This window comes from Bos javanicus, chromosome 17 (assembly GCF_032452875.1).
Source record: "Bos javanicus breed banteng chromosome 17, ARS-OSU_banteng_1.0, whole genome shotgun sequence".
NCBI lineage: Eukaryota > Metazoa > Chordata > Mammalia > Artiodactyla > Bovidae > Bos > Bos javanicus.
In genome coordinates, this window is record NC_083884.1 from 69,711,485 (window position 1) to 69,736,249 (window position 24,765).

Below are 24,765 nucleotides of genomic sequence, written 5' to 3' on the forward strand. Positions count from 1 at the left end.
GAGAATTCCATGGACTGTATAGTCCATGGGGGTTGCAAAGAGTCGGACACAAATGAGTGACTTTCACTTCACTTCGCTGTTTCACACAACACCCACAGGACACATACCCCCAGCCACTCACCCACGAAGACCGAGAGCAGCCCACACACTCCATCTCTCCCCTGTCCCCTCTGGTTCCCAAACCTCCGGTCCCCAGCTTCTCAAGCGAGACCCACTCTGAGAAAATGGGCACTTTCTCTGAGATGCCCCCTCAGTCAGAGCCCACAGCTGACAGGGGTGTGCGGCTTCCCTTCCCGGATAGAGCAAGGACCCCCAGCCCAGCCCTCCATTGGTGGACGCTTATGGCCTTGCCACCTAGGGACCCCCCCATCTCCAAGAGGCTTCCCCAACTACCCCCCCCAACCAATGCAACAGAGACACACAGGGGCTTTAGAAACCATGCAAATTTTAAATATATGTTTGCACAATATTAACATTAAATACACATCATAAATAAGCCTTATAAATAGAAAACAGATTTTTAAAAAACTGATTTTAAAAAAATCTATAAATTAGTCCTGTCCCTCCAAGGAATTGGCCCAGAAGCTTCTGGGACCCCCCCTCCAGGAGGGCGGTGATTTCAGCACGAAAAAATACCATGATGCACCATCAGGGGGCGCAGCCGGCAGCCGAGACCCAAGACCAGGCGCTTCCAGGCACTAGGTCTCCTCCAGAGAGCGGAGCCTGTGCCCAGGGGCCGTCTGCACCGTGTGTCCCTATGAATGGAGAGAATCTGATATCCACCCTGTGTCACAGAGTCCCAGCAACTGACAAGCAGAGAGGGCTGCACGTGGTCCCCAAGCCCTTCAAATCACAAAGAGAAAACTGAGGTCCTAAGAAGCAAGGTGGCCTTGATGAGGTCACACGGCGAGTTAGAGGCCAACCTTGGACCGACCCCCCACCCCCATCAGTGCTCCTTCCAGCGCCCTCTGCTCCATCACAGCTGCCTAAAGTGAGGCCTCCCAGGCATCCAGGGATCTGGCCCCAGACGCGATGAGGCATAGTCGGCCAACTCAGGCCCTGACCCCCACCCCCTTGGAGCCAGGCCACTAGGGTAAGGAGGAAGTATGGGGGCAAGAGCCATGCAAGTCATGAGAAGGACAGTCCGGCCGGTCTCCGGGGAGCAGAGCGGGGGTGGGGGGGGGCCAGTCTGGCCGTGAGTCAGCCTGTGTCATCCGACCCCTGAATCAATGGAAAGTTGGCCCTGTATGGACCTGGCCCGGCCACCCCCCGAGGGCCGAGGAAGCCAGGGCTGGGGGCACTCCACAGCCTGACCGTACCCCTGCAGCCCAGCCTTGGGGGAGCTAGAGGGGGCTGCCCGGCTCACACCCCTTAAAGTGCGCTTCGGAGATGTGGGGAGCAGAGAGGAGATGGGTGGCAGCGGCCTGCCGTCCTGCATGCCACCTGCTGACCTTTCACCTGGCAGGGGCACCCCAAAGGCTACCGGGGCGGCTGGCCCCTGGGCGCGAGTCTCCTGACCTCCGGGAAGGGCTGTGTCCTGCGGGCCCCCCTCTTCAGGGCCCGGCAGGGGCTGTGTCTGCGGCTGCGGCCCTGTCTCTCCCCCCAGCCCCGGAAGACCTGCCCGGCTGTGCGCATGAAGCGGTGGTAGCCTCGCAGGAACCCACAGTTCCTGAGCTTGCGCTGGAAAGTGCTGGAAGGCGGCGTGGGTGGCAGCGGCGTGGGCCCTGGGCCCGGCTGGGTGGGCTCAGCAGCCTTTGGGTCCGAGGAGCCACGCAGCAGCTGGGCCATGCAGTGGATGTTGTTCCCGAACCCGCGGACATTCATCTCCGCCTGTTGGTGGGCTGCTTCCGGGAGGTCCTGCTGCAGGGCACTCAGCATGCGAAGGATGAGGCCCAGTGTGGTGTTGAGGGTCTGCAGGAAGTCCTGCCTGCTGAGCCTCCACAGGGCATCCTCGCTGGGAAAGTCCCCCGGGCGCTCCCTGCAGTGTTCCTGCAGTACGGGACTGTGCAGGCCTTGGAGGTGGATCTGGGGAGAGCGAAAAGGACAGTACAGAGGTGAGCCCTGGAGCCCCAACCACACACACACACACCTGCTCAGCCTTGAGCTGCTGGGCCACATGCACCCCTTCCCCATCCAACCCTCCCATTGTTCAGATCAAGAAACTGAGGCCCAAGAAGGGAGAGGACTCCCAGGTCATTGCAGGCGGGGCTGGCGGGGGTGACCACACAAGTGGTGACGGTGGTGTGAGGTGTGTCATTGTGGAAGAGATGGGAGATGACCTGAGCTTAGGAGGGTGGACTATTCCCTGCGACGACCCGGTGCCTAGAACAAGGCCCGTGGTAGATGTGCAATGAGCACGCTGGGCAAACAGACGAATGAGGTGATGGAGTCGGGGTTCACGCTCCAGGCCCACCCACTGTTTCCTTGACGTCTCAGGGTTAGACCCGCGACAGTCTCACTGCGGCCCTGGAATAACGTGGAGCCTCGGTTCCACCACCAGCCCCAGGCTGAGCAGGTCCTCTCTGGGGATCGCTCCAGCCCCAGCTCCACCCACAGTTCTCTGAGACTCAGGTGCCCCCCGGGGGGGCTGGGCACTCACATAGGGATCCAGGAGCGTGCTGGGGTCCTGCATGAGGTCCGCCTGGCGCTGGAGCTGCAGGAGAAGCTCGTGGTACTTGCCCGAGCACTTGCCCGTGGCCACTGTGCACAGGAGCAGAAGTCTGAGGACCAGACCTGGGGCAGAGGGAAGACGAGGGACCGGCTTCAGGCTCTGCCGGTGGGCACCCTGCAGAGGGGAGGGTGCTCACGCGGGCCTCAGAGGAGGGCACAGCCCACCCCTCATCCGCGTGGAGGCGGGGGCTGGGCTCTGCGCGTGCCCAGGGACACCTGCGGCGGCCAGCACCACCGTCCAGAGAGCCGCTGCACTGCACCTGACACTGGCTGCGGCTTGCCAAGCAAGCCTTTTGAGAAGACGTGGTGGGGCAGTGGAGTCCAGCCTGCCAACCTCGGGAGCTGACCTGCGGGGGCCCAGGTGGGGCCCACGAGACCTCTGGGCTAAGGATCCGCCATTGCTGCAGGCCCCAATACCCCCAACCCTACAGGGGGCCTCCAGAGGGGTTTGTAGCCCCGGCCCTGAGCTCCATCTGCAGAACCAGGAGGGGCTGCCTTTCCACCTGGAGAGGATGCATGAGATAAGCTCATCCACGCCCCCATCTGACCCACAGGAGAACCAAGGCGCCAAAGCAGAAGGACTTGTTCAGGTCACCCAAGGCCACCCTCTGCCCCCATCTCTCGGGCCTCCCTCCTCTCTCCGGAAACGGCCACTTCTTTCAGGCGCCCCCCGCCAGAGATGTGGTGAGCCAGAGCGCCCCGCGGTGGGCGGGCACCGTCACGGCTCCCCCCCCTCCACCACCTCCCCCCACCCACCCACCGGCACCGCCAGCCACGTGGTCGGAAGGGCCTGTGGTGCAATGGCCCGGAAGGCAGTGACACCACTTTCCCTTCCTAGGAACCGTGGCCCCTTGGGGAAGACGCCGCAGCCGGGGCCCAGGGGGCTGGGCGCCAGGGGAACGCAGCCACAGGGCACCCCCTGCCGCCCCCCCAGGTACCTGCTGCTGGGCTCAGCCGGCGGGGGCTGGGGTGAGCCCCGAGCACGTGGGGCCAGGGAGCCTGTGTGGGCGTGTGTCTGGGTCTGCGCAAGGCCCAAGGGAACGGCCGCCACACACAGCCAGCCGTTGTGACCCATCGGCCGCAGGGGCCCCGGGCTGCGTGCAGGGCTTCCCAGATGGCTGAGACCAAGGGCACCGTATGACGTCACGCGGCTCTGTGTGCCTGTCACCCTGTGGGTGTGGCTATGGGTGCTGTGTGATTGTGTGGGCTCCCGGGCCCCCAGACCCGGCTGAGAGTGCCCATCCATCCCAGGGCCTGCGAATCCGGGCCAAAAAAAGGAGGCACCCCACCGCCTTTCCAGACATCACACCGCGATCCCACTCAGCTTCCCCGGCCTCCTCCTCTGCCCCAGCACATCTCCCGCCTCACTCCTGCTTCCTTGGCTTCTCCTGCAGTGGTGATCTCCTTCCCTCACTCCCTTGCTCCCAGAGTCCACGAGTCTGCATCACCTCCACCTGGAAGCCCTCCGGGGATACCCTTCTCCTGCTGTGAAGATGCTGTGTTCTCAGTGGATCCCTCTCTTTGCCTGCCCTCTGGCTCTCTCCCCTTCTCAGCATCCTTCTGCCCAGTTCCCAGAGGGCAAAGGGTGGCCCTGCTCCCCGCTGGTGCCCGTGAGCCCGGCAGGCAGTTGCCGGCGGGGAGGAAGGAAGTACTCACTGAGCAGTGTTCTCTGCATACGCTGTGCCCGCATGCTGGGTGACCGAGCTCCGGCCTGTGCCCGCTGGGGGTGACACCTCCCTGCCTGGAGCCCTGAGGGCTGGCAGCCACTTTATGCCCGTCGGGGTGATTGGCCAACACCTCGTGAGGTGGGTGGGGAGGGGGTGGGGGAGGGGAGGCCTTCTGGGAACATGACCCTAAAAAAAACCAAAGTTTCTGCAGGCGGCCAATGGGCGCCCAGTGCGGTGGCATGCCCGCGCCTCCTCCTGTTTTCTTCGAATTCATTCTTCGAGGTCAGCCCCCCACGCCCAAGGATGATGCAAACCACAGCCTCAGCCTTCCTGGGGTGAGCGGGGAAGCAAGGGGGTCTATGCTCGCTGCAGGGGGGCCGCGTCTGGGATAGATGGGAGGGTTTGCCAGCCGGGCCCCTGGAGGGCCCATATCCGGGTCCCTGGCTGGGGGCCATCGGGCTTCAGGCCACTGTGGTTTGGGGGTGAGGGGAGCGAGACATCTTCCTTCTCGGGTGCCCTTCCCGCCCTCCCGCGGGGCTGTTGGGACATCTGTGAGCGGAAACCACGGGGCTCTGGGCACAGAGCCAGACCCAGGCTGGCAGCCCCGAGATTGTGATTCTGGCCCCAAGACCTGCATCCTTTGGTGGGGCTCCCCGCCCTCTCCTCTCCCCGGCGAGGCACCCCTCATATAACCAGTGTTCCCCATCCCAGGCCCATCGAACCAGGCACTTGGGGCAAGGAAAAAGGGAGATCAGAGCTCAAGCCCACTGACATGCTGTGTGACCCAAGGCAAGTTGCTTCGCATCTCTGGGCCGTGGAGGCCCCCACCACCTATAAAATGAGGATTTGAAAAGTATCTCTCAGCTACCTCACTGGGCTGCTGCCATCATGGACATAAAAGGCAAAGGCCCTTGGAAGGAAAAAGGAGCGATGAAGCAGTCTGCTTCCAAGTATTGGCTGTCGGGGAGGCGGGGTAGGGGGGCGGAGGAGATGGGGAAGCTGTGAGCTCAGAGGGGAAGCTGGAGGGGGAGTCGCTGGTGACGGGTGGGGGCCAGGTTTCACTTTCTCTGAAAGATAGTGATCTTGAGTAGGTCCTCTGCTTCTCAAAGAAACGAGAGGAGAGGCCCCGGAGACAGCGCCTCCTGAGTCAACCTGCTGCTTCCCCACAGGATGAGAGAGCAGACGGAGGCTGCGCTGGCCCGAACGCCATGCCTGGCCACCTGAGCACCTCCAACAGACTGGCTGGGGGTCCTTGGCCTGCACCCTGAGGAGTGCCGTGGGGAGGAGGGTGTCAAAGGCTGAGGAGCGGGGTGGGGCCCCTAGCGGGGGCGTGGGACCAAAAAAGCCTGAGCTGCTTGGGCCCCGTGGAGCCCGGATCAGGAATGCCAAGGTGGCCGGGAGGAGGAAGGCCGGGCACCCACCCCAGCACCCATCAATACCCCCAAGGCCATTCCCACCAGCCCGCCCCCTGGAGACACGCCCATCTCGCTCATTTACGCAGTCATTACGTTTATTTGGCCCGCTCTTTTCCAAGTGCGGAGGAACTAGCAATGGGCAGCACCAGGGGCACCCCGCCACCCTAAGCCCCGGAGGCTTCTCCTCACCCGCCCCTGCCTACTCCCTGGTCCCCATCACATCCCCGCCACCCGCAAGGCCCAGTTCTGGAGTCTCCTCCTGAGAACGTCACTTCTGCTCGATTCCGCATCCCGGCGCCCACTCCCACAAGGCGGCTTCCTGGGCCCAGGCCAGGCCTGGATCCTTGTTCATTTCACATCTCTGATCTCATCTCGCTGCAGCCCTGGGAGGGATACTGGCCGGGCAGGCGTGCCTCAGCTCCCTTTTTTTAATAGTCGTTTGCTTTTAAAAAAAAAAAAAAAGTACTTATTTGGCCGCGTTGGGTTTTAGTTGCAGAACGCGGGATGTTTTGTTGTGGTGAGTGGGTTTCGAGTGTGGTGCCTGAGCTTAGTAGCCCTGTGGCTTGTGGGATCTTAGTTCCCCAACCAGGGATCAAGCCTGCATCCCCTGCATTGGAAGGTGTTTTCTTAACCATTGGACCACCAGGGAAGGTCCCTGGCTCCTGGTAATGAGAGAAAAACTGAAGCTTGGAGAAGCTCAGGGCTGGGCTCCAGGTGGGAGAGCCAGGTCTGGCCAGAGAGCCTCATGCCCCTCTCATGGGCTCCTTGCTGAGCAGCCTCCATGCTCAGGGGACAGCCCAGTGTTTTCACCCCTTGTCCAGAAGCACTAGGGTCTCCCTGGTTTGAGGAGGCCTCCAAGACCCAGAGAGGTTGCGATCGCTCCACCTGCGGTGTGCCTTTTATAAAACATCTATATGTGAAGAAGGGTGCCTTCACATCTGAAAGAGCTGGCCCTGAGCACGGAGCTTTAAACACGCATATGAGTTTGCTGGAGCTGCCATAACCAGGTACCACAGACAGAAATGATCCAAAGGCGTTTTCTCACAGTCCCAGAGCTGAAAGTCCGAGCTCAAGGTGCTGGCTTCATCCTGAGGCCGCCCTCCTTGGCTTGCAGACGGCCGGCTTCTCACCATCTCCTCCCACAGCTGCCCTGCCGTGTCTGTCTGTGCCCAGATCTCTTCTCCTTTTATGAAAAATTATTTGGGGCCGTGTTGGGTCTTCATTGCCGCATGGGCTTTTCTCTAGTTGCGATCCACGGGCTTCTCTCACTGCGGTGGCTTCTCTTGTTGCAGAGGACCTAGGCTCGTGGGCTTCCGTAGCTGTGGCTTGCGGGCTTTTGAGCACAGGCTCAGTAGCTGTGGTGCACGGGCTTCGCTGCTCCCCGGCACGTGGGGTTCTCCTGGACCAGGGATCAAACTCACGTCCCCTGCACTGGCAGGTGGCTTCGTTACCACTGAGCCACACCAGGGAGGCCCCGATCTCCTCTTCTACGGCGCCTGTCACATTGCAGTGGGGCTCACCCAATGGCCCCACTTTACCCCGATTGCCGCTCTGCGGGCCCTGGCTCTGTGCACACTCACATTCTGAGGTGCTGGGGGTCGTGACCTCGGTGCATACACTTGAGGGACGCAAGTCAATGGCTTCAAGTAGAGGGTGTGGCTGGGGGGCTGCAGGGAGCGGGGACACTGGGGAGAAGCCCGGAGCTGGGCGGGAGGAGGCCGAGGTGAGGCGGCCCCACAGCCCATCCAAGCGAAGTGTAAGGGGAAGGTGCGTCAGCGTTTCTGGTGAGGTCAGTGCCTGGTGACGTCTCTCCTGCCAGCAGGAAAGGCTTGCGACACGGCCCCCGCCAGTATAAATAGGCTCCACGACCACAGGGCCCGGGCTGTGCCCGCTTCCCGGGCCACGTCAGCCAGGTCCGCGTGATCCGGAGGGGAAGAGACGGCCTGCTTGGTTCCTCAGAACTGCTGTTTCCTCGCCTTTCCGATCCACCCTCCAGCTGGGGCGCTCCCCCCCCACGCCCCCCCTGCCTTTAGACCCAAGGACAGGATTTGGTGTGACCTGAGGGGCAGGTCAACGTGAACGCAGGACGTGCAGAGGCCTGGGAGCAGAGGCCTGCAGGCTATGGGCGGAGACCAACCCAGGTTCCGGTCTCCATCTGCCTGTGGGCCCAGAATTCTTGGCCCAGTCACACCCCCCTTTTCTGAACCTCAGTTTCCCCTCTTGCAACCGCAGCGCCACAGTTTAACATCAGAGAAGACAAACAACCCCATTTTTTTAATTGAAACAAAATTTTTTTTGATGTGGGCCGTTTTTAAGTCTCTATTGAATTTGTTACAATACAGCTTCTGTTTTGTTTCCGTTTTTTGGCTGTGAGGCATGTGGGGTCTTTACCGCCCGACAGGGTTTGAAAGCACACCCTCTGCATGGGAAGGCGAAGTCTTAACCACTGGACCATCAGGGAAGTGCCTACAACCCAATTTTTAAACGGGCAAGGGATTTAAAAAGACTTTTCTCCAAACCAGACACAAATGGCCAATAAGTACGTGAAAAGAAGTCAGTATCATGAGCCATCAGGAAAATGCATGTCCAACCTACACCGAGACGCCACTGCACCTCCACTAGGGCATCTGCAACCACACACAGACAATAACATGTGTAGCAGAAGACGTGGAGACGTCGGAGCCCGTGTGCACTGCTGGTGGCAATGGAAGAGGGTACATTCAGCCACTTTAGGAAAAAGAATGTCTCTTCCTCGAATGGTGAACGTAGAAATCTCAGACAACCAGCAATGCCACTCCTGGGCATGTACGCAAGAGAACTGAAATCATATAATCACATAAAAACTTGCACACAGATATTCACAGAAGCATTCATTCACAATAGGCCAAATGTAGAAGTAACGCAATAGTCCATCAATAGAAGATGGATTTTAAAATGTGGTCTGTCCATACGATAGAATATTATCCAGCCAGAAAGAGAGATGAAGTACTAACGCGTGCTACCACATGGACGAACCTCAAAATCATTAGGCTCCATGCAAGTCAGTCAGAAAAGGCCACGTATGATCCCTTTATATGAAATGTCCAGAAATGGTGAATCCATAGAGACAGAGAGTGGATTAGTGGTTGCCAGGGGCTGGGGGATCTGGGGACAGACAAGAAGTGATAGCTTATGGATAGGGTTTCTTAGGGGGGATGAAAATATTTTTTTAACTATCAAACAGATGATTTCGCCCTCTTATAAATATACTTAAACCACTGGATTATGTTTTTTCATTATATTTACTTTTTATTTATTTATTATTTTTGGCTGGGCTAGCTCTTCACTGCTGCATGCAGGCTTTTCTCCGGCTGTGGCCAGCAGGGGCTACTCTTTATTTGCGGAGAACAGGTTTCGCACTGTGGTGGCCTATCTTGTTGCAGAGCACGGGCTCTAAGGCACGCGGGCTCCAGCAGTTGGATATAAGTCCATGCATTATATACACTTTAAATGCACTTGATGGGGACTTCCCTAGTGGCACGGTGGATAGGAATCGGCCTGCCAACGAGGGGAACGCAGGTTTGATCCCTGGCTCGGGGAGCATTCCACATGCCTCGGAGCAACAAAGCCCATGTGCCACAATTACGGAAGCCCTCGTGCCGAGAGCCTGTGCTCCGCAACAAGAGAAGCCACCGTGATGAGAAGCCCACGCACTGCACGAAGAGTGCAGTTCCCGGCTCACAGGGACTGAAGACAGCTTGCACAAAACAACGAAGACCCACGGCAGCCAAAGATAAATAAATAAAGTAAATTTAAATGCACTTGATGACATGTGAATTGCATCTCGATTGTGAAAGTGCAGGGCCAAATGCTGCCTACTAACTACATGGCCGGTGCCGTAATTCCACAGACGGGGCGCGCCAATGCCCGGCCCACAGCGAGTGTCCAGTGAGCACTTACCCACCAGCCACTGGGGCAGACGATGGCACACATCTGTTTAGGTCACAGGGTGACTCTGAGGGCGGTTGGGAAACTCACGTTACATAAACGCCGGGTGAGCAAGGATCTTCCAGGGCCCCTGTGAGGTCAGCGAGGTCACCCTTGGCCTGGGGGTCATCTGACTCAAGACCTGCCAGGGTTCTCCTGGGACCTGGCGTGTCTGTGGGGACAGGACTGCATGCCCTCCCCTGCACCCTGTGGTTCCCCCAAATTGGGTGACTGACCCCCGTTTCCAAGAGCCTGAACACCTATTAAGGGAAGTGCAGAGAGAGAGAAGTGGGACTCGCTTCTCTGCACCAACCTCACATTAGCCGTCAGCCGTCAGCTCCCAGACCAGGCCCTGCCACAGAGAACACCCCCACCCAGGCCAAGGCCAAGGCTACTGGGGGCTGCTTCATCTACTCTGAGGTGCGACGAACAGGAGCCGAGCGTGCAGATGACCCCCACCCCTGGGCCACCCTCTTTGAGCCCAGGGTCTCCTCTGTGAGGTGCTGGGACAGGAGAGATGACCACAGAGGGTCCACAACCCTATAAAGCACCATGGGGTCCCGTGGAGGCTCCAAACACTGAGACGTCGCCGTAAATAAAAGCAGTCCTAAACATGCAGCCTCCTGCCAATGCAGGAGACATAAGAGACTTGGGTTCAATCCCTGGGTCGGGAAGATCCCCTGGAGGAGGCCATGGCAACCCACTCCAGCATTTTTGCCTGGGAAATCCCATGGACAGAGGAGCCTGGCAGGCTATAGTCCACAACCTGGCAAACACTCAGCAGGATCAAGGAGTCCAGCGAACGGAGCCCTGGCTTTTCTCATGATGACAACACACGAGACCTATTTTGAAACATCACATTCTTGCCAAAACTGTTTTGGTGCCCCAGGCACGTGCTGTGTGCCCAGTGGTGACAATCGGGCTCATTTCTGCAGCTCTTCTGGGGACCGGGACCAGGACTCCCTCATGGGTCAGCTCCCTGCATCCTCAAAACCCCCTAATGAGGCAGAGCCCATGGTCCCTGCCCTGCAGGTGGGGAAACTGAGGCCTGAGAGGTGGGAGCTTGCGGAAAGGTGCACAGAGGGGAGGAGGCAGAGATGCCACAGAAACAAACGCCAGCGGCTCCCAGAGTGCCCTCACAGGGTTGGCTGCCTGGGGAGGTTGGGGACGGAGGTGGGTATTTCCGCAGGTCTGCACAGACATCGCTGAAATTGTGAATTCCACAGTGAAACCTGTGAAATTCCAGGTTTCATTGGCAGAAAGGCAGAACAGAAACGCTACAAATTCCGGGTCAAGAGAATTGCAAGGGCAAACAGGACCTCATGGAACAGTTTACAGAACGAAGGGTGTGGCTGGAAGTTGAATGGGAAGGTTGGGGTGTGGAGGAACTACCCTGGAGATCCAGGGGTTAAGAATCCCTCTTGCAGTGATGCCTGCAATGCAGGGGACCCGGGTTCGATCTCTGGTCATTGAGGAACTAAGATCCCACCTGCAGCAGGCAACTAAGCCCACAATGAAGATCTTGTGTGCTGCAACCAAGACCCAACACAGCCAAATAAAACATTTTTTTAGAAAAGGGTGGGGGACACCAAGCCACCCTCCGGAGGGGCTTGTACAACACAGCCTGGTCTGATCCTCTTGCTCAAAACACTCCCTGGTTTCCTGTTGCCTCTTGGATAAGGCCAAAGTCATCGCCATGGCCCCCAGTCCCTGCCCACTTCCCCAGCCTCCCCCAACACCTCTCCAGCCTGCCCGCCGCTCTCTCTGACCTTCTTCAGCCCCCAGAGGAGTGAGCTCTTATCCCAGGGCCTTGGCACATGCTGTACCCACTACTGAACTGCCATCGGACACCGAGTTTCAGCTCTTCAAGTGCCTTCCTCTACCCCAGGCTAGTTTACACCCCCGCCCCCGCCCCAGAGTACCACATACCCCTCTCTGTAGCATTCTTCAGAACCATAAACTTTTAAAACTGTGGGGTTGTGTCCCCAGCCAGACTGTAAATTCCAACAGGGTGTGAAATGGTGGTGGTGGTTCCCCATCGCCTGTCTCCAAAGCATAGCAGAGGCCTCGGAAGGTAGAGGTGAAAGTGAAAGTGTTACTCGCTCTGTCGTGTCCAACTCTGCAATGCCATGGACTGTGGCCCACCAGGTTCCTCTGTCCATGGGGATTCTCCATGCAAGAGTACTGGAGTGGGTTGCCATTTCCTTCTCCAGGGGATCTTCCCAACCCAGGGATCGAACCCAGGTCTTCCTCATTGGCAGGTAGATTCTTCACCATCTAAGCCCCAGGGAAGCCCTGGAATGCAGTAGGCGCTCAATAAATCCTTGATGACTGGATGGATGCATGAGCATGCAGCTGCGGCTATGGGGCCCAGGCGTGTCCCCAGCCGCCATGCAGAGCCCCCTGCAGCCGGGCCTCTACAAGTGCAGGCCGGCTTCACCGCCGGGTGGGACCGGGCCTCTTGGAGCCTTTCTAGTGCCCTCATCCGAGGAACGTCAGAATCGCGTTGCTCCTGATACACCAAGGCGTGTGATCCCTCCTTTTCAGGAAGCCTCGATGGTTAAAGTGAAGGACGAAACAGACAGAATAGGCTCCATCTCGAAAGCAGGACTCCAGCTTGGGCCCGACTGTGGACTTTGACCTATATGCCCAGTATCTATGGAAACGACATACCAACTGGAAAACCAGGCCCCCCCCCCACCCCCGATGGAAGAACCCCAGGGCTCTACCTAGACTCTCCATTGCCTAAAAGAATACCCTAATTATCTGTGTAACCAAATAGAATCATAACTTTTATTATGCTTATTGGGGTATGACCACAGGCCTATTGATAATTGTCCACTGTTAACTACTAACGCACATGAATCGTGGGTTAACTTTGATCATATCTCTCTTTCACCTTGTCCAGACTAGTTTCAAAGAATTTGGGGAGGTGGGTTTGGGCACGTACACAGGGTATATAAGGTTTTCACAAAAACTGGTCGGGGTCCTTGGCTAAGAGCAGACTCTGCCTGGGCCCGCCGGTGTAATAAACCGCGCTCCACCATCTGCACTGTCCTTCTGATTGAGCTTGTTTCCCGGAACACGTGGCTATAACAAAAGACGCTGACTTTTTCTTTTATGATGATTTTTCAAAAGCAAATTCAACATCTATTCTTTCAGCTGCTGCAGATTTCAACACTTCCCTGCAAAAACAAACTGAAAAGGAAAAAGGCAAGGCATTTCTCCCACTTCCTTTCAAGAACGCATTTCAGGACAAATTCTACGTAAGCCTCGTAGAAAGGCGCCAGCCTTCGTTGGAGGGGACAAGCCTACTGTCTCTCGTTCAACCTCTAGGTAATAAAGAACCTGCTGCATGTGTGGGACAGCAGGCCAGGTGCAAGGGATAAATCGCCAAGAAAGACAAGGCTTACTCACAGGTGAGTGAAATTACCACGAAGCCTGGAGGGACCTGGAAGACTCATTTGCCAGGCTGCCCGTTTCTTGCCGCAGGAGTGAACGCTGACCCAGCCTGATCTTCATGGTACCCCAGGGTCTAGCAATGAACCTGCATTCTGTCTGCCCCCGCTCCCTGTCGGAGTCCTTCCCGGGACTGATGGCGAGACCCAGGAGACACACCTCCCTGGCGTAGCTGGAGTTTCTGAACCGGGATGTCACAGGTGAGAGTGGGGTCCTGCCGCGCGGGTGAGAATGTGGCTGGTGCAGCCAGAGAGGCCGAGGGATTTTCCTGAGCCCTGGTCCCTGCACGAAGTCAGGTTCCAGCTACACAGGATGAGGCCAGTTCTGCTAGCTGAGCTGATTTCCCGGCACTTCCGGGAGTCCTCAGTCCTCAGAGCGGAGGGCGTGGAGGGAGGAAGTGGGATGGCTGAGCCTGCTCTGGGTGCCAGCTGCAGCCCAAGGTCACCAGCTTTGCTTGACAACTCGAAGGAGATGGGGGAACAAGCTGGGGGCCCAGTGTCTACAAAGCGGTAAAGACTTGAGGCAGGATTCGCTTTGCAGAGATGCCGATTGCGGGCCCTGGAGAAAATGCCCTGGGGTGGGCACGGGGAAGACTTGGTCTCTTCCTCCTCCTGTTCTTGGGGACGCGCTAAGGAATCTCTGAGCGTTCATTTTGATATGGAAACAGAAACACCCTCCAGGTCCGAGGGGAGAAAAGACTTGCTCTGTCCAAGGGCTGACTGGTTCGTGGCCATTCAGCTGGGTGACAGAATGTGTCCATTTGGGACCATCCACAGCCAAGCGCGTGAGGAAGAGGAGAGTAGTCACTGAACACAACTGCTGTGCACCCCACGGTCAAGAAGGAGGGGTTAAACAGGCCAAAGGCGGGGACAGCCCGAATGCCCATCAGCAAGCAATGGATGAGAAAAGCGCTTATGTCATACACACTGCCCAGTATGAAATAGGTAACTGGTGAGAGCTTGCTGCATAGTACAGGGGGCTCCACTCTGTGCTCTGTGGTGACGTAAACAGGAAAAAGTGTTAGTCACTCAGTCATGTCTGACTCTTTGCGACCCCATGGACTGTAGCCCGCCAGGCTCCTCTGTCCATGGGATTCTCCAGTCAAGGATACTGGAGTGGGTTGCATTTGCTTCTCCAGGGGATCTTCCCAACCCAGAGACCGAACCCCAGTTCTCCTGCGTTGCAGGCAGACTCTTTACCGTTTGAGCCACAGGAGAAGCCCAGCCTTAATGGGAAAGAAGTCCAAAAGAGGGGGGATATAGGTATACATACAGCTGATTCACTTTGCCGTAAAGCAGAACCTAACTCAACATTGTAAAGAAACTATACTCCGGTAAAATCTTTAAAAAGTGGTTATGTCCAAAAAACGCAATTATGTCCAAAAAACATGATTCTGTCCAAAAAACGTGATTCTGTCCATGCATTGGAATATTATTCAGCCATTGAAAAGAATGGAGTGCTGACACAGGCGTTCACCTGGATGTGCCTCAAAAGCATCACGCTGAGTGAAAAGGCTAGACGTCAGAAGTCACATATGAGATGAGTGCACTTGTGGGAAATGTCCAGAATAGGGAAATCCATAAAGACACTTCAGTGATTGCCAGGGGCTGCGGGAGGAGAATGGGAAGTGACAGCCGAGGGGTACGGGGTTCCCTCTTGGGGTGATGAAAGTGTTCTGGAATTAGATGAGGTGACGGTTGCTCAACACTGTGAACACGCTAAATGGCCCGGAGGTAGGTCTTCACTTTTAAATGGTCAACTTGATATTGTGTGAATTCCGCCTCAATTAGAAAAAAAAAAATTAAGCAGAGTTAAAAAAAAAACACCACTCCAGGAAAACAGAGTCTGGGAGGCAGGAAGTGGGCTCCAAAGAGGCAGGAGAGAGTCAGGGGGTCTCCACAGCCCCTCCTGTGCGAGTGCCTGAGCGGTGCCTGCACACCGGGCTCGCGTCTGTCAGCTTAGGAAAGGCGCACGTGGGAACCTCCGTGGTGGTCCAGCGGTTAACACTCCACACTTCCAGCGCAGGGGGCGCCGGCTCGATCCGCGATTGGGGAACTAAGATTCCACATGCCACGCAGTCAAAAAAAAGAGAAAGAAAGAAAAGGAACACCTAAATATACGAGGCCAGGGTATGCCAGGAGGAGACCCAGGCAGGGAGACCAGCGGCCGGCCCGGGGCAGCCACGCTGCCGAGGACAACCCTGGGCTGACTCGGGGCAGTGGGGCTGGGGCCCTGTAGAGAGCTCGGGCTGAGGGCTGCACACACTCAGGCCAGAAAGCAGAGCCAGGCTCCCTTGGGGCTGCAGGCAGAAGAGGAGGGAAGGAGACGTGGGCAGAGGGGGTCGAGGGGGTCGAGGAGGCTGAGGGCAGAGGCAGGAGGTGGCCAGGCAGAGGGCAGGGCTGAGGAGGGCAGCACAGCCCACGGCTCCCGGGGGACTGCAGGGGGCTGGGCCTTCCGCCTCAGGGAGAGGCAGAGGGGCCCAGAGGGATGTGAGTCCATGGAAGGAAAGTGGACACGAGGGTACACAGGGGCAGACGTGTGCACGCACACATGGACACAGGAAAACGGTCCCAGCCACAGGTAAAAACAGACACGCAGAAACACGTGCCGCAAACGCTCACACACGCCCACAACTGAGCAGCTGCACACACCAGCCACGCATACACGGGACACGTGCCGAGACAGAGCCAGGCACACGGCTGAGGGTTACGAGTGGCTGGGTGCACCTACAGCCGCGGACACCCAGACCTCTGACGCGGGAGCGCAAGTACACAGACACACGGACACTCAGAAGCATGTGCAGACAGACAGACACACGGACACACTCTCTAGCCAAAACAGACTTGCTCGCTTGTTTTGCACAAACAAGGCCTGCACACCACAAGTGCACACACCATCACCCCCCGCCCGGCCGTGCAGCACCATCACCGACCCCTCCCCTTGGGGAAGGGAGCTCTGGGCATCCCCCTTTGAGACGCCCCTGGATTCAGGAACCCCAGCACCAGGGCCCGCCTGGGAAAGGGAGACACAAACCGCAGCCGTTGCCCAACACCCAGCCCGAGGTCAGGGAGGAGCCAGGGCCGGGCCGCGCGTGCCTGCCCACGCACTGGCGGCAGACGCCCAGCCAGCGACGCAGACAGCCGGGATTGCGACGGAGCTTGCAAAATCACCCGGGTCCCTCAGGGGTCAGCCACACTGTCCCTGCCCCCCGCCCCCCACCCCGCCGAGGACCTCCCCAGGCCCCATGGGCACTACTGACCTTCTTGTTAAATTCTGGTTCTGCCATGCCCAGCTGTGAGACCTTGGCTAAGTTGCTTCACTGCTCTGCGCTTCATTTCCCCGGTAAAGGGGACCAGTGGGAGCGCGTGCTGAACACGTGAATTAACGCAGCATGCCATGCCCCTCCCCCACGCGCAGCTGGGACCGCGGCCTGCCTGGGCATCCGGCTGGCCTGCTGCAGACTGGGTGCCGTTCCTCCTGCCTCCTGCTTGGACCCGTCCCACCCAGTGGGACCAGTAGACCATGCTGGGGGAGTAGGTCTGTCCTCCCCTCTATGTAGGAAAAGAAACCCTCTTTGTGGCAGTTTTGCAAGCACAGGACTGCACAGCCCAGCCTGGCCGAGGCGTGGGTGAGGACCTTAAACCTTGAATTTCTGTTCAAACGCTTGGAGGAGGGCTGACAAGGTCACTTATATACGACCGTGGAGACCAGAAAGCGTGGAAATGCACCTCGGGTTCTTTCCCCCTGAGGTGTGCTCATCTCCTGTCCCCACCACCCAGAGCCCCCCTCCAACCCCAGCCCAGGCTCACACCCCCTCCCCCCCAACCCCGGAGATGAGGGACGAGGGGCTGAGGGGCCACAGGTGGGGCCCGCCCTCCCCCCCGGGGCACAGGCTGATCTTTGAAGACAAGCGTCGGGCTCTGAGGTCTGGGGCCTCAACCTTGCTCTCAGGAGTGGCCACTCCGAGGCTCCGGGTGTGCCAGTGAGGGCCCCCAGCCTCAGTTATGAATTACCCAAGCCCAGGCCTGGGCTGACCAAACCGAGTTCCTTAGCCCTGGAACTCTCTGGGTCCTGGGAAGCTAAGAAGGTCAGTCCATGAGCCACCCCGCCGCCCACCACCGGCCTGAGACACCGGCCTGGACCCCTCCGTCTGATGGCACGCATAGCATCAGCTCTGCGAGAGGGCCAGAGTCACATCCCCATCTCCTAGCTGCAGGCGCTACCCAAGCCCTGTGGGTCCCAGTCTCCCCATCTGTAACCTGCCGGAGCCAGCCCAGTGACCCCCAAGGACTCTTAATGCCCTGAGAGCTAACGACCCCCCTCCACACACACGCACGTGTGCAGGAGACGCAGGCTGGCGTGCTGGCCTCAAGGCCTGGGCCTGAGTCAGGCCGGCCCAGCGGGGCACCTGTGGCTCCTGCCTAGGCCAGTTCTGAGGACAGGCCCCAGAACTAACCGATGTGTTAAAATCCAGCTTGGAGGACCGGGAGAGGCCTGACCCACTTGGAAAGCTGGGGTGGCAGGAATACCCAAATAAGGCAATGACTCACAAACAGAGAGATAGAAAGACCCCCCCGCCCAGAGCTGGACAGGTGACCAGGAACCCTCCAGATGCAGGTCAGGCAGCCCCAGGAATTCTGGTTCTAAAGCCCCCATCTCAGCCTGGGATATCCCTCCAGCCAAGGCCCAGGGTGGGCCCTCCAGGGAGAGAAACAAGATTCCCCCCACCCCAAAGACAATCCACAGACAAATGCCCTCTCCCCAGGGCCCAAGGGGTATTGGATCCTGAGCGGGCTGCCTCCCGGGTCTCCAGGCACTGGGGAAACTGAGGCCAGGGGGAGGGGGGAAGGGCTGGCCTGGGCCCCCGACCGCCACTCACCGGCCTGGGCCGTGCTCCCTGCTCCTCTGATCTGCAGCCCCCAGGTTCCCAGGGGCAGGGCGGGCGTGCTGCCAGAGGCCTGGCCCCGCTCTGGCTTTTCTGGGGAGCCACCACGACCTCTGAGTACCCCGAAGTCACACCCTTCTTCCCTTTCTGTGTGCGGGCGGGTCTGGGCTGAGGGCACCCGATAACCTCCCCCGCGCATCTGTAGGGCCCCATCAGGTCACAGCGGAATCCCAGCCCACGGAACGGGGAGGTGGCCCCACAGCGGCAGGAAACCCAGGCCCAGGTTTGTGGAGCCTCTGGGCGCAGAGGCTCCTGGGGGCCTCCAGTCCCCCGTCTGGTCTGTGTGGCTGAGCCAAGCCCAAGCCCAGCATGGGCTCTCAGCTGCCCACTCTGGCCGGCCCCTCCCAGCACTGCTCCAGGAAAGCCCTGGGGGCAAGGACTGAGTGATCACTCCCACCAGGGATGGCCAGGACTCAGGTGTGATCCAAGAGAAAGCCGACAGCAGGCCAGCCACAGCCAAGGTGGCGGTGGGGTCGGGGGGGATGCGGGACCCCCACTCCAGACAGGAGGGTCTGGGAGCCTCTGCTCTGCTCCGAACCTCCTGGGTTGTTCAGACCCAGAAAAGAATGAAGAGAGAGGCTGAACCTCAGAGCTGGGCAGCCCCGGCAGGGAATCACATGGCCCTGGCTTGGGTCACTCCCCCTGCCGGCGCTCCAGTCACTTTGTCCTGAGAATGGGGGCGCTGGCTCTCGAGGTGAGCACAGAGGGAGGCTGAGGTGAGCCCGGCCCAGAGCCGGCAGCACAGGATGGGGTGGGAGAGGAGGGTACAGTCCAGGACCTCAGGCGGCAGCCCTGTGGCTGAGGCTCGGACGACCCCAAGGACCACAGCCCGGTCTGCTCGGTATAAGCTCTTTATTAACAAGTTGATTTAAAAAGGAGAGAGAGAGAGGTGTAAAAATACTTTTCTTGGAGGCCCCAGGAAGGGAAGGCACGGTCAGAACTCCTTTGCTGGGTCAGGCAACCCAGCCGGGGGCGGCGTGGAGATGGGGGAGGCTCAGGCCTCAGGCAGGGAATGTGCAAACCCTGAGGCCCCGCAGGGAGGGTTGAGGGCTTCCTGGAAGAAGCCCAGAGCACCACGTCCCCTGCGTTGGGCAGACACGCGGCGGCCACGTTGAGAGCCGGTGTCTGCTTACAGCTTACATACACAGAGCGGAAGGAGGGGGCCCCCCGGCAGGAACGTCCCAGAGCTGGAGCACACAGCTTTGAGAAGTCTCTGGAAGCCAGAGGGCCAGGGGAGACCCCGGAGGCTGCTGTGGCCTGCCCCTGGAGCCTCAAGAGCCCAGGCCGTCCTGCCGGCGCTGGAGGACCTCGATGACGCTGCCGATGCCGTCCTCGGGCACCTGCGGGCCGGCGGGCACAGGGAGGCGTCAGGGTCGCCCTGCCCCCTCCCCCTCCCCCCAGGTCCCCTTCCCCAGCCAGGGGGCTCACCAAGGCATGGTCGAAGTTGAAGGTGCTGATGTAGTAGGCAGAGATGTCGGCTGCAGCCAGGGGGCCCGCGATCTGGGCCACGATCCCACACTCGTCTGAGGGTCGAGGAGGGGCTGTGTGGGTCACCGCAGTCTACCCCCCACCACCCCCCCAGGCCCCAGCCCTTCCGCAGCCCCCGACACAAGGCCCGGCCCCTCACCGAAGCCCAGGGGCTGTCCGCCAATGCGCACCATCCTCCACAGCTCGCCCGAGGAGCTGGTCAGCAGCAGGTCACTGGGGAACCTAGGGCAGCAGGAGGGTGGTGGGCGGGGGTACCGCGATCCACCCTTGCCCGCTGTGAGCCCGGGAGGAGGTCAGCCTGCTGACCTCAGCGTTGGACGCTCTAGCTGCCCCCTCCCTGGGGCTGGCCGAGGGCCTGTGTGCCACCTGGGGTCAGGGGTCACTTACTTTTTCTGCGTCTCAGCATCCATGACAATGGAGATGTAGCCCTCGATGAGGGAGAAGGCAAAGAAGGCGATGGAGCTGGATCCTGGACCGCCAGAGGCTGCCTCCCTGGGGGGACTGGGGAGGATGGGAGGCTCAGGTGATCTGCCCGCTCCACCTCCCAGTCGGGCTCCACGCCTGCAAAGGGGCTGGCACAGGGGGCCCTGGGCAGACCCTCCTGGCCCCCTGTCCTCCCCCCTCATCTGAGGGCCCTGACCTGCTGGTATGGCTGGGGACGGGAGAGGATGATGAACCCTGAATGTGACAAAGAGGATTTTACCCCAGGTCCAGAGGGCCTGACCAGGGCATAGCTCAGGTGGCTCTGCCCACACCTGAGGAGGGGGCCCCAGCTGTGGCTTTGGGGCCTTGCCTGGACCTCAGTGCAGGGCACAGGGGTGTCACAGACAGCCAGGAACCCCAGCCATGGAACAGGACACAGAACTGCAGATCCCAGGGGTGGGCGGAAGGTGATGGGAAGGAGCCCAGGAACAAGGTGTGTAGACCAATGCCAACGGGCCCACCTATGCGAGTAGAAGAGGACGTCGATGAGGGTGGTGGCAATGGCTGGCAGTGTCTCGGGGTCCAGCGTGAGGACGCAGAATCGGTTCTGTGGGCTCTGGATGGGGTGCACCGTGGGGCTGGGCCCTGCTGGGGAGGGACCAGATGGTGGTGGAGGTGAAAGGCCGACTGTGGACGGGGGCGCCCCCTGGTGGCCAGCCAGAGAGAGACGGCCTGGGCTGGGAGTAGGGTCAGGCAGCACCTGCAGGAAGCTGCCTGGGTTCTCCCGGCGCCCTCTGGTGAGGAGGCGGGGGTCCGTGTCAGCTGGTCTCCCCAAACCCACAGCCCCACCTGCACAAGGCAAGGGCCCCCGGTGGGAAGAGGAGCCCCCGTCGAGGCCCGGGTGTCAGAGAGCGACCCTCACCATGCTGGGCACGGGGAAAGCCGTTGCTGGAATCGTCCCTGGCAACAGGCACAGGCTCCCCGCCCACCTCTCGGTAAATGTCGAACTCCCGGGCCAGCGTGTGGATCACCACGGACAGGTCCTGCTCCCGCACCTGGGCCAGGAGAGGCACAACGCATGGGTCCCCAAGCACCCATGGGGCCCGCCCTGCCCCGCACCCCTCCTCCCCCCGCCCCAGCCCAGCACCTGCGGGAGACTCACCAGGATGAAGTCTGTCTGGTAGGTGGACAGCATCAGCACAGACACGTGGTGCTCGGCCAGCGGTGCGATCACTGACCGGGCGATCTTGGTGACCCCGGCGGCCTGCACGGCCGCGCCGCTGGGGGACGACACGTTCAGCACCAGCCACGTGGCCTCGGCCACTTGCAGGAACTCGGATGGGGGCAGCTCTGTGGGGCAGGGGGCACAGGCCCGGTCAGGGCCTACAGGGCGGACCCTGCCCTGTTTCCCTGTCTGAGCCTTACGGGGAGCTCTACCAAGATCGGGTCAGGTCTGGAGACTGGAGCTGTCTTCCTCCCCCAAGTTCTGGTCCTGAGACCTGCATGTCTGCAAGGACTGAGAGGTGCTTCAGGTGTTGGCCTGTCAGGGATTGAAACTTCCCAGTTAGGATCGGAGCTCCGAATTCAGACAGAGCTGGGTTCCAATCCCAGCCTCACCATCTACTTTCTGTTGACCTGGGGCAAATGATTTAACTTCTCTGAGCCTCAGTTTCCTCTTCTGTAAAATGGGATGCCGGTATGGGCCTCAAGACAAATGCTCCGTGGGCGAACAGAAGCCTTATATCACGTGGCACCACCAGGGGGAGCCAGCACACCAAGTTGGCTAGGGGATGCCTTTTACTCTGAGCAGATCCAAACTTTCCTGCTGCACAAATAGGGAAACTAAGGCCTGAAGCAGCGCTATGCCTGCCGATGAAGCCCCAGTGATCTGGCCTGAGACTCCAGGCCTGTCAGCATGGGCCAGGCTGGCAGGAGTAGGGAGGTAGATGTCAGCTCCAGGGATCAGGGACGGGCCAGGCTGGCGTCCAGTCCGGAGCAGGAGCCACGGCCAGGGTGGCTGCTAATTGCCCAAGCACAGCTAGGAGGCCCGCCAGGACCCTGCCCTGGGCTGGCTGCCTGCTCCTCCTGCATTCCTTCCCCAACCCTCTCAGACTCCTGGAGCCGCCAGACCAGTTGGGGAGGGGGTGACACACACCAGAGAAGAGAGGAGTCAGTGGGGGGAATAACGGCGGGGCTGGGGTGGGCTGGTGAAACAGCCGCAGGAACCCGATTCTTGCCCCAGAACTGTAACTGAGGCCCTGCCGGCCGGCCAGGGGCTGCTAACCGCCCTTCACACACAGCCCCGTTTATAAAGCCCTTGAGGGACCCTATTAGATCAGAGCCGTAACTATTCCATTTTACATAAGAGGAAACAGCTCAGAGAGGGGAAGTGACTTGCTTAAGGGCACACAGCCAGTGAGAAGTGGGAATGGATTCGAACCCAGATCCATCCGCCTTCGGCCCCCAGCTCTTGCGACCATGGATCTTAGCATTCGGTGAGAACCTCACAAAGGGACGAGCGCAGTCTCCTCCCTTAGACCCCCTCCCCAGCCCAGCCCCCACCTTTGAAGCCCTCCTCGTCCACCATGAGCGTGTAATCCTCGGGGGTCTCCGTCAGGCTGAAGAACTTGCACCTGGTTGGGGGCGGGGGGCATCTTCAGCCTGGGTGGGGCGGAGGGAGCGGGTAGACCCCGGCCGGGCGCCTCCCTGCCCCCTCAAGCCTGTTTTCTCCCCAGGACAGTGGGGTGTGTGCCCCGTTTCCAGAACTGTGAACTGCTTTCCGCCTCCCCGACCTCCACGCCAGGACACGAGGAGAGGCTCACCCGCGGCTGCAAACTCAGGCCGTCGAACCTTGAGCCCTCTAGACCAGCCCCTCTGACCCGACGGGAGGCAAGTGGAAAAAGTTCTACGCAGTCGCCAGGAAAGAATGCCCCCACCTGACACCACTAGGGTTAAGCATTGACCATCCCAGGCTGTTTGCGCCTTAACCGGCCCTGGGAGGGGTCCTCACGGGGCCGGATAGGCGGCGGTCCCGGGGAGGTTAGGCCCAGGCCGGATGGCGGCCGGGGCGGGGGAGGGAGGAGGCCAGGGAGGGCTCTCCCCGCCGGCTCCCGCTGGCCCCACGACGGCCCTAATCTCCCGACCCCGTCCCAGAGCGACAGTGCAGCCCACCCCCGTCTGTGCCGCGAACCCGGACGCGCACCGGCTTCGGCGGGGCAGGAAGAGCAGCTTGATGAGCGGGTGAGTGTAGAGCCAGAGGCCGGGGCGGGCGAGGCTCAGCACCCGCACCCGGTGCTCTAGGATGTGCAGCTCCATCGCGGCCCGCGCGGACCCGACCCCGCAGCCCACAGGACCCAGGCGGTGCTGGGGGCGGGTCGCTGGGGGCGGTGCCGGGGGGCTTAAAGGGGCCGCTGCGCGGCCGAGCGCACGCCGCCAGCTACGCCAGCTCCCCGAAGGCCACGCCGCGCGGACCCGGCGGCCAATCCAGGGTGGCCACGCCTCCTTCTAGCGCCGGAGCCTCACTCTGCTCCGTCCGGCCCGCCCTACCCGCCCCTGCTGGCTCCGCCCCACCGGTTTGGGCTCGGGAATTACCCGCTGACCCCACCCGCGATGAGTCCTCCTGCGGGGGTTGGGGGGGGGGGGGGCTGCCGCGCCTTGCCCCCTTTCAGGGCTCCGCGCTTTCTGTAGGACGCCCGCTGCGCTGGGGTCCCGAGCCGGCGGAGACTGGGAGTCGTATCTGTCCTTGGGCCTTAGAATTAATTTCGCTGAGCCTTGGAGGCGCGCCTGGGACAGAACACAGCCCCCAAACTCCTGGAACGTGCGAGGGGCGGGGTCCGCTGCCGCAGCCCAGGCAGCCGTGTGGTTCTAGGCCCTGAGAGCGTCCTAGGGCCTTGCCCCTCCTTCCTCTCGTGGCTCAGAGCTGGCAGGGCCACCAGAGCTGGCAGGGGTGGCGGGGACAAAAGTCCCCCAGCGAGGGCTGCCCGGGACTAGTATTGACACATACCCTCCCTGCTTCGTGAGCCCCGTGAGTGGACTGACAAGGTGAAGCTTGACTCAGTGGCCTCAGCATCTTTTACTCTCACCCAGCTTCCAGAGCAGAAGGGAGGGCCCCAGCCATTCTCTGAGCAGCATGTGGTGGGGAGGGGGCTGAAGGCCACCAGGCTGAACACTTGTTTGGGCCAGAAATGCCCAAAGCCCAACCTTTGGGGGAACAGGGCCACGCATCTGGGGCTCACTGGGTCCTCAGGTTCTCCGCCGAGACATAAGGCTGCAGTTGTGAGCAGGACTGACGTGGCCTGAGCACACCTAAACATGCTTCATGCCCGAGGAGGCCCCCAGCACTGGCAGGCGCCCCAGATCCGAGGCTGGTGAGTGCCAACTTGGGCTCGTTTCCACATCAGGGCTGGGCTCTGCTCAGGCGTCCTCAGGCCTGCAAAGACCCCGGCGCGCACAGGCACGAGCACACGGAGGCTGGCCCTGCAGCAGGACAGAACGTGTTCCAGGGGCCCTTGCCTGGCCCAAGCGTCCTCAGGCCCCACTGCCAAGGCTCTGAATCAAACAGGTTAGAGCAGGACTCGGGTCTGATGGACCCAGCAGGTCTGAGCAGGCCTCCTGCCCGCTCGGCAGGCTTTACGGTAGGCGGATGGAAGAGGGGCAGCACTTGCCCTCCCTAGACTCTCCGGCTCAGTGGGTCCCCATGGAACGCCGCAGCCACCGATCCTGGCCAGTCCCT

The 24,765-nt window shown here is 60.2% G+C and overlaps 2 protein-coding genes across 4 annotated transcripts; both read right to left on the reverse strand.

The window, feature by feature from the left end:
* Positions 1–428: 428 nt before the first annotated feature.
* OSM (oncostatin M) lies at positions 429–4,433 on the reverse strand. The gene is given in 4 exon segments (XM_061385340.1): positions 429–1,487; positions 1,489–2,025; positions 2,600–2,733; positions 4,327–4,433. Coding segments are annotated over 4 exon segments (738 nt in total). The 5' UTR covers positions 4,361–4,433; the 3' UTR covers positions 429–1,454.
* Positions 4,434–18,957: 14,524 nt separating this feature from the next.
* CASTOR1 (cytosolic arginine sensor for mTORC1 subunit 1) lies at positions 18,958–23,348 on the reverse strand. 3 transcript variants are annotated; one of them, XM_061385338.1, is made up of 9 exons: positions 23,236–23,348; positions 22,596–22,666; positions 21,196–21,383; positions 20,956–21,088; positions 20,555–20,678; positions 19,998–20,111; positions 19,750–19,832; positions 19,551–19,645; positions 18,958–19,462 (listed from the first exon to the last, which is right to left on the reverse strand). In XM_061385338.1, the coding sequence occupies exons 1-9, from the start codon at positions 23,346–23,348 to the stop codon at positions 19,394–19,396; spliced, it is 990 nt and encodes a 329-aa protein (XP_061241322.1). In that variant the 3' UTR covers positions 18,958–19,393. The 3 variants fall into 3 exon arrangements, with proteins under 3 accessions (XP_061241322.1, XP_061241321.1, XP_061241323.1); XM_061385337.1 differs by having other exon boundaries at positions 20,555–20,681; XM_061385339.1 differs by having other exon boundaries at positions 20,555–20,681; positions 22,596–22,694; positions 23,236–23,311.
* Positions 23,349–24,765: the final 1,417 nt, after the last annotated feature.

Coding starts and splice junctions, on each gene's coding strand:
- CASTOR1 (XM_061385337.1), bottom strand. CDS start 23,348: ATGGAGCTGCACATCCTAGAGCACCGGGTGCGGGTGCTGAGCCTCGCC. Junction 22,667..23,235: donor TTCCTGCCCCGCCGAAGCCG/GTGCGCGTCCGG, acceptor GCCCCCAACCAG/GTGCAAGTTCTTCAGCCTGA. Junction 19,833..19,997: donor GATGCTGAGACGCAGAAAAA/GTAAGTGACCCC, acceptor CTGCTGCCCTAG/GTTCCCCAGTGACCTGCTGC.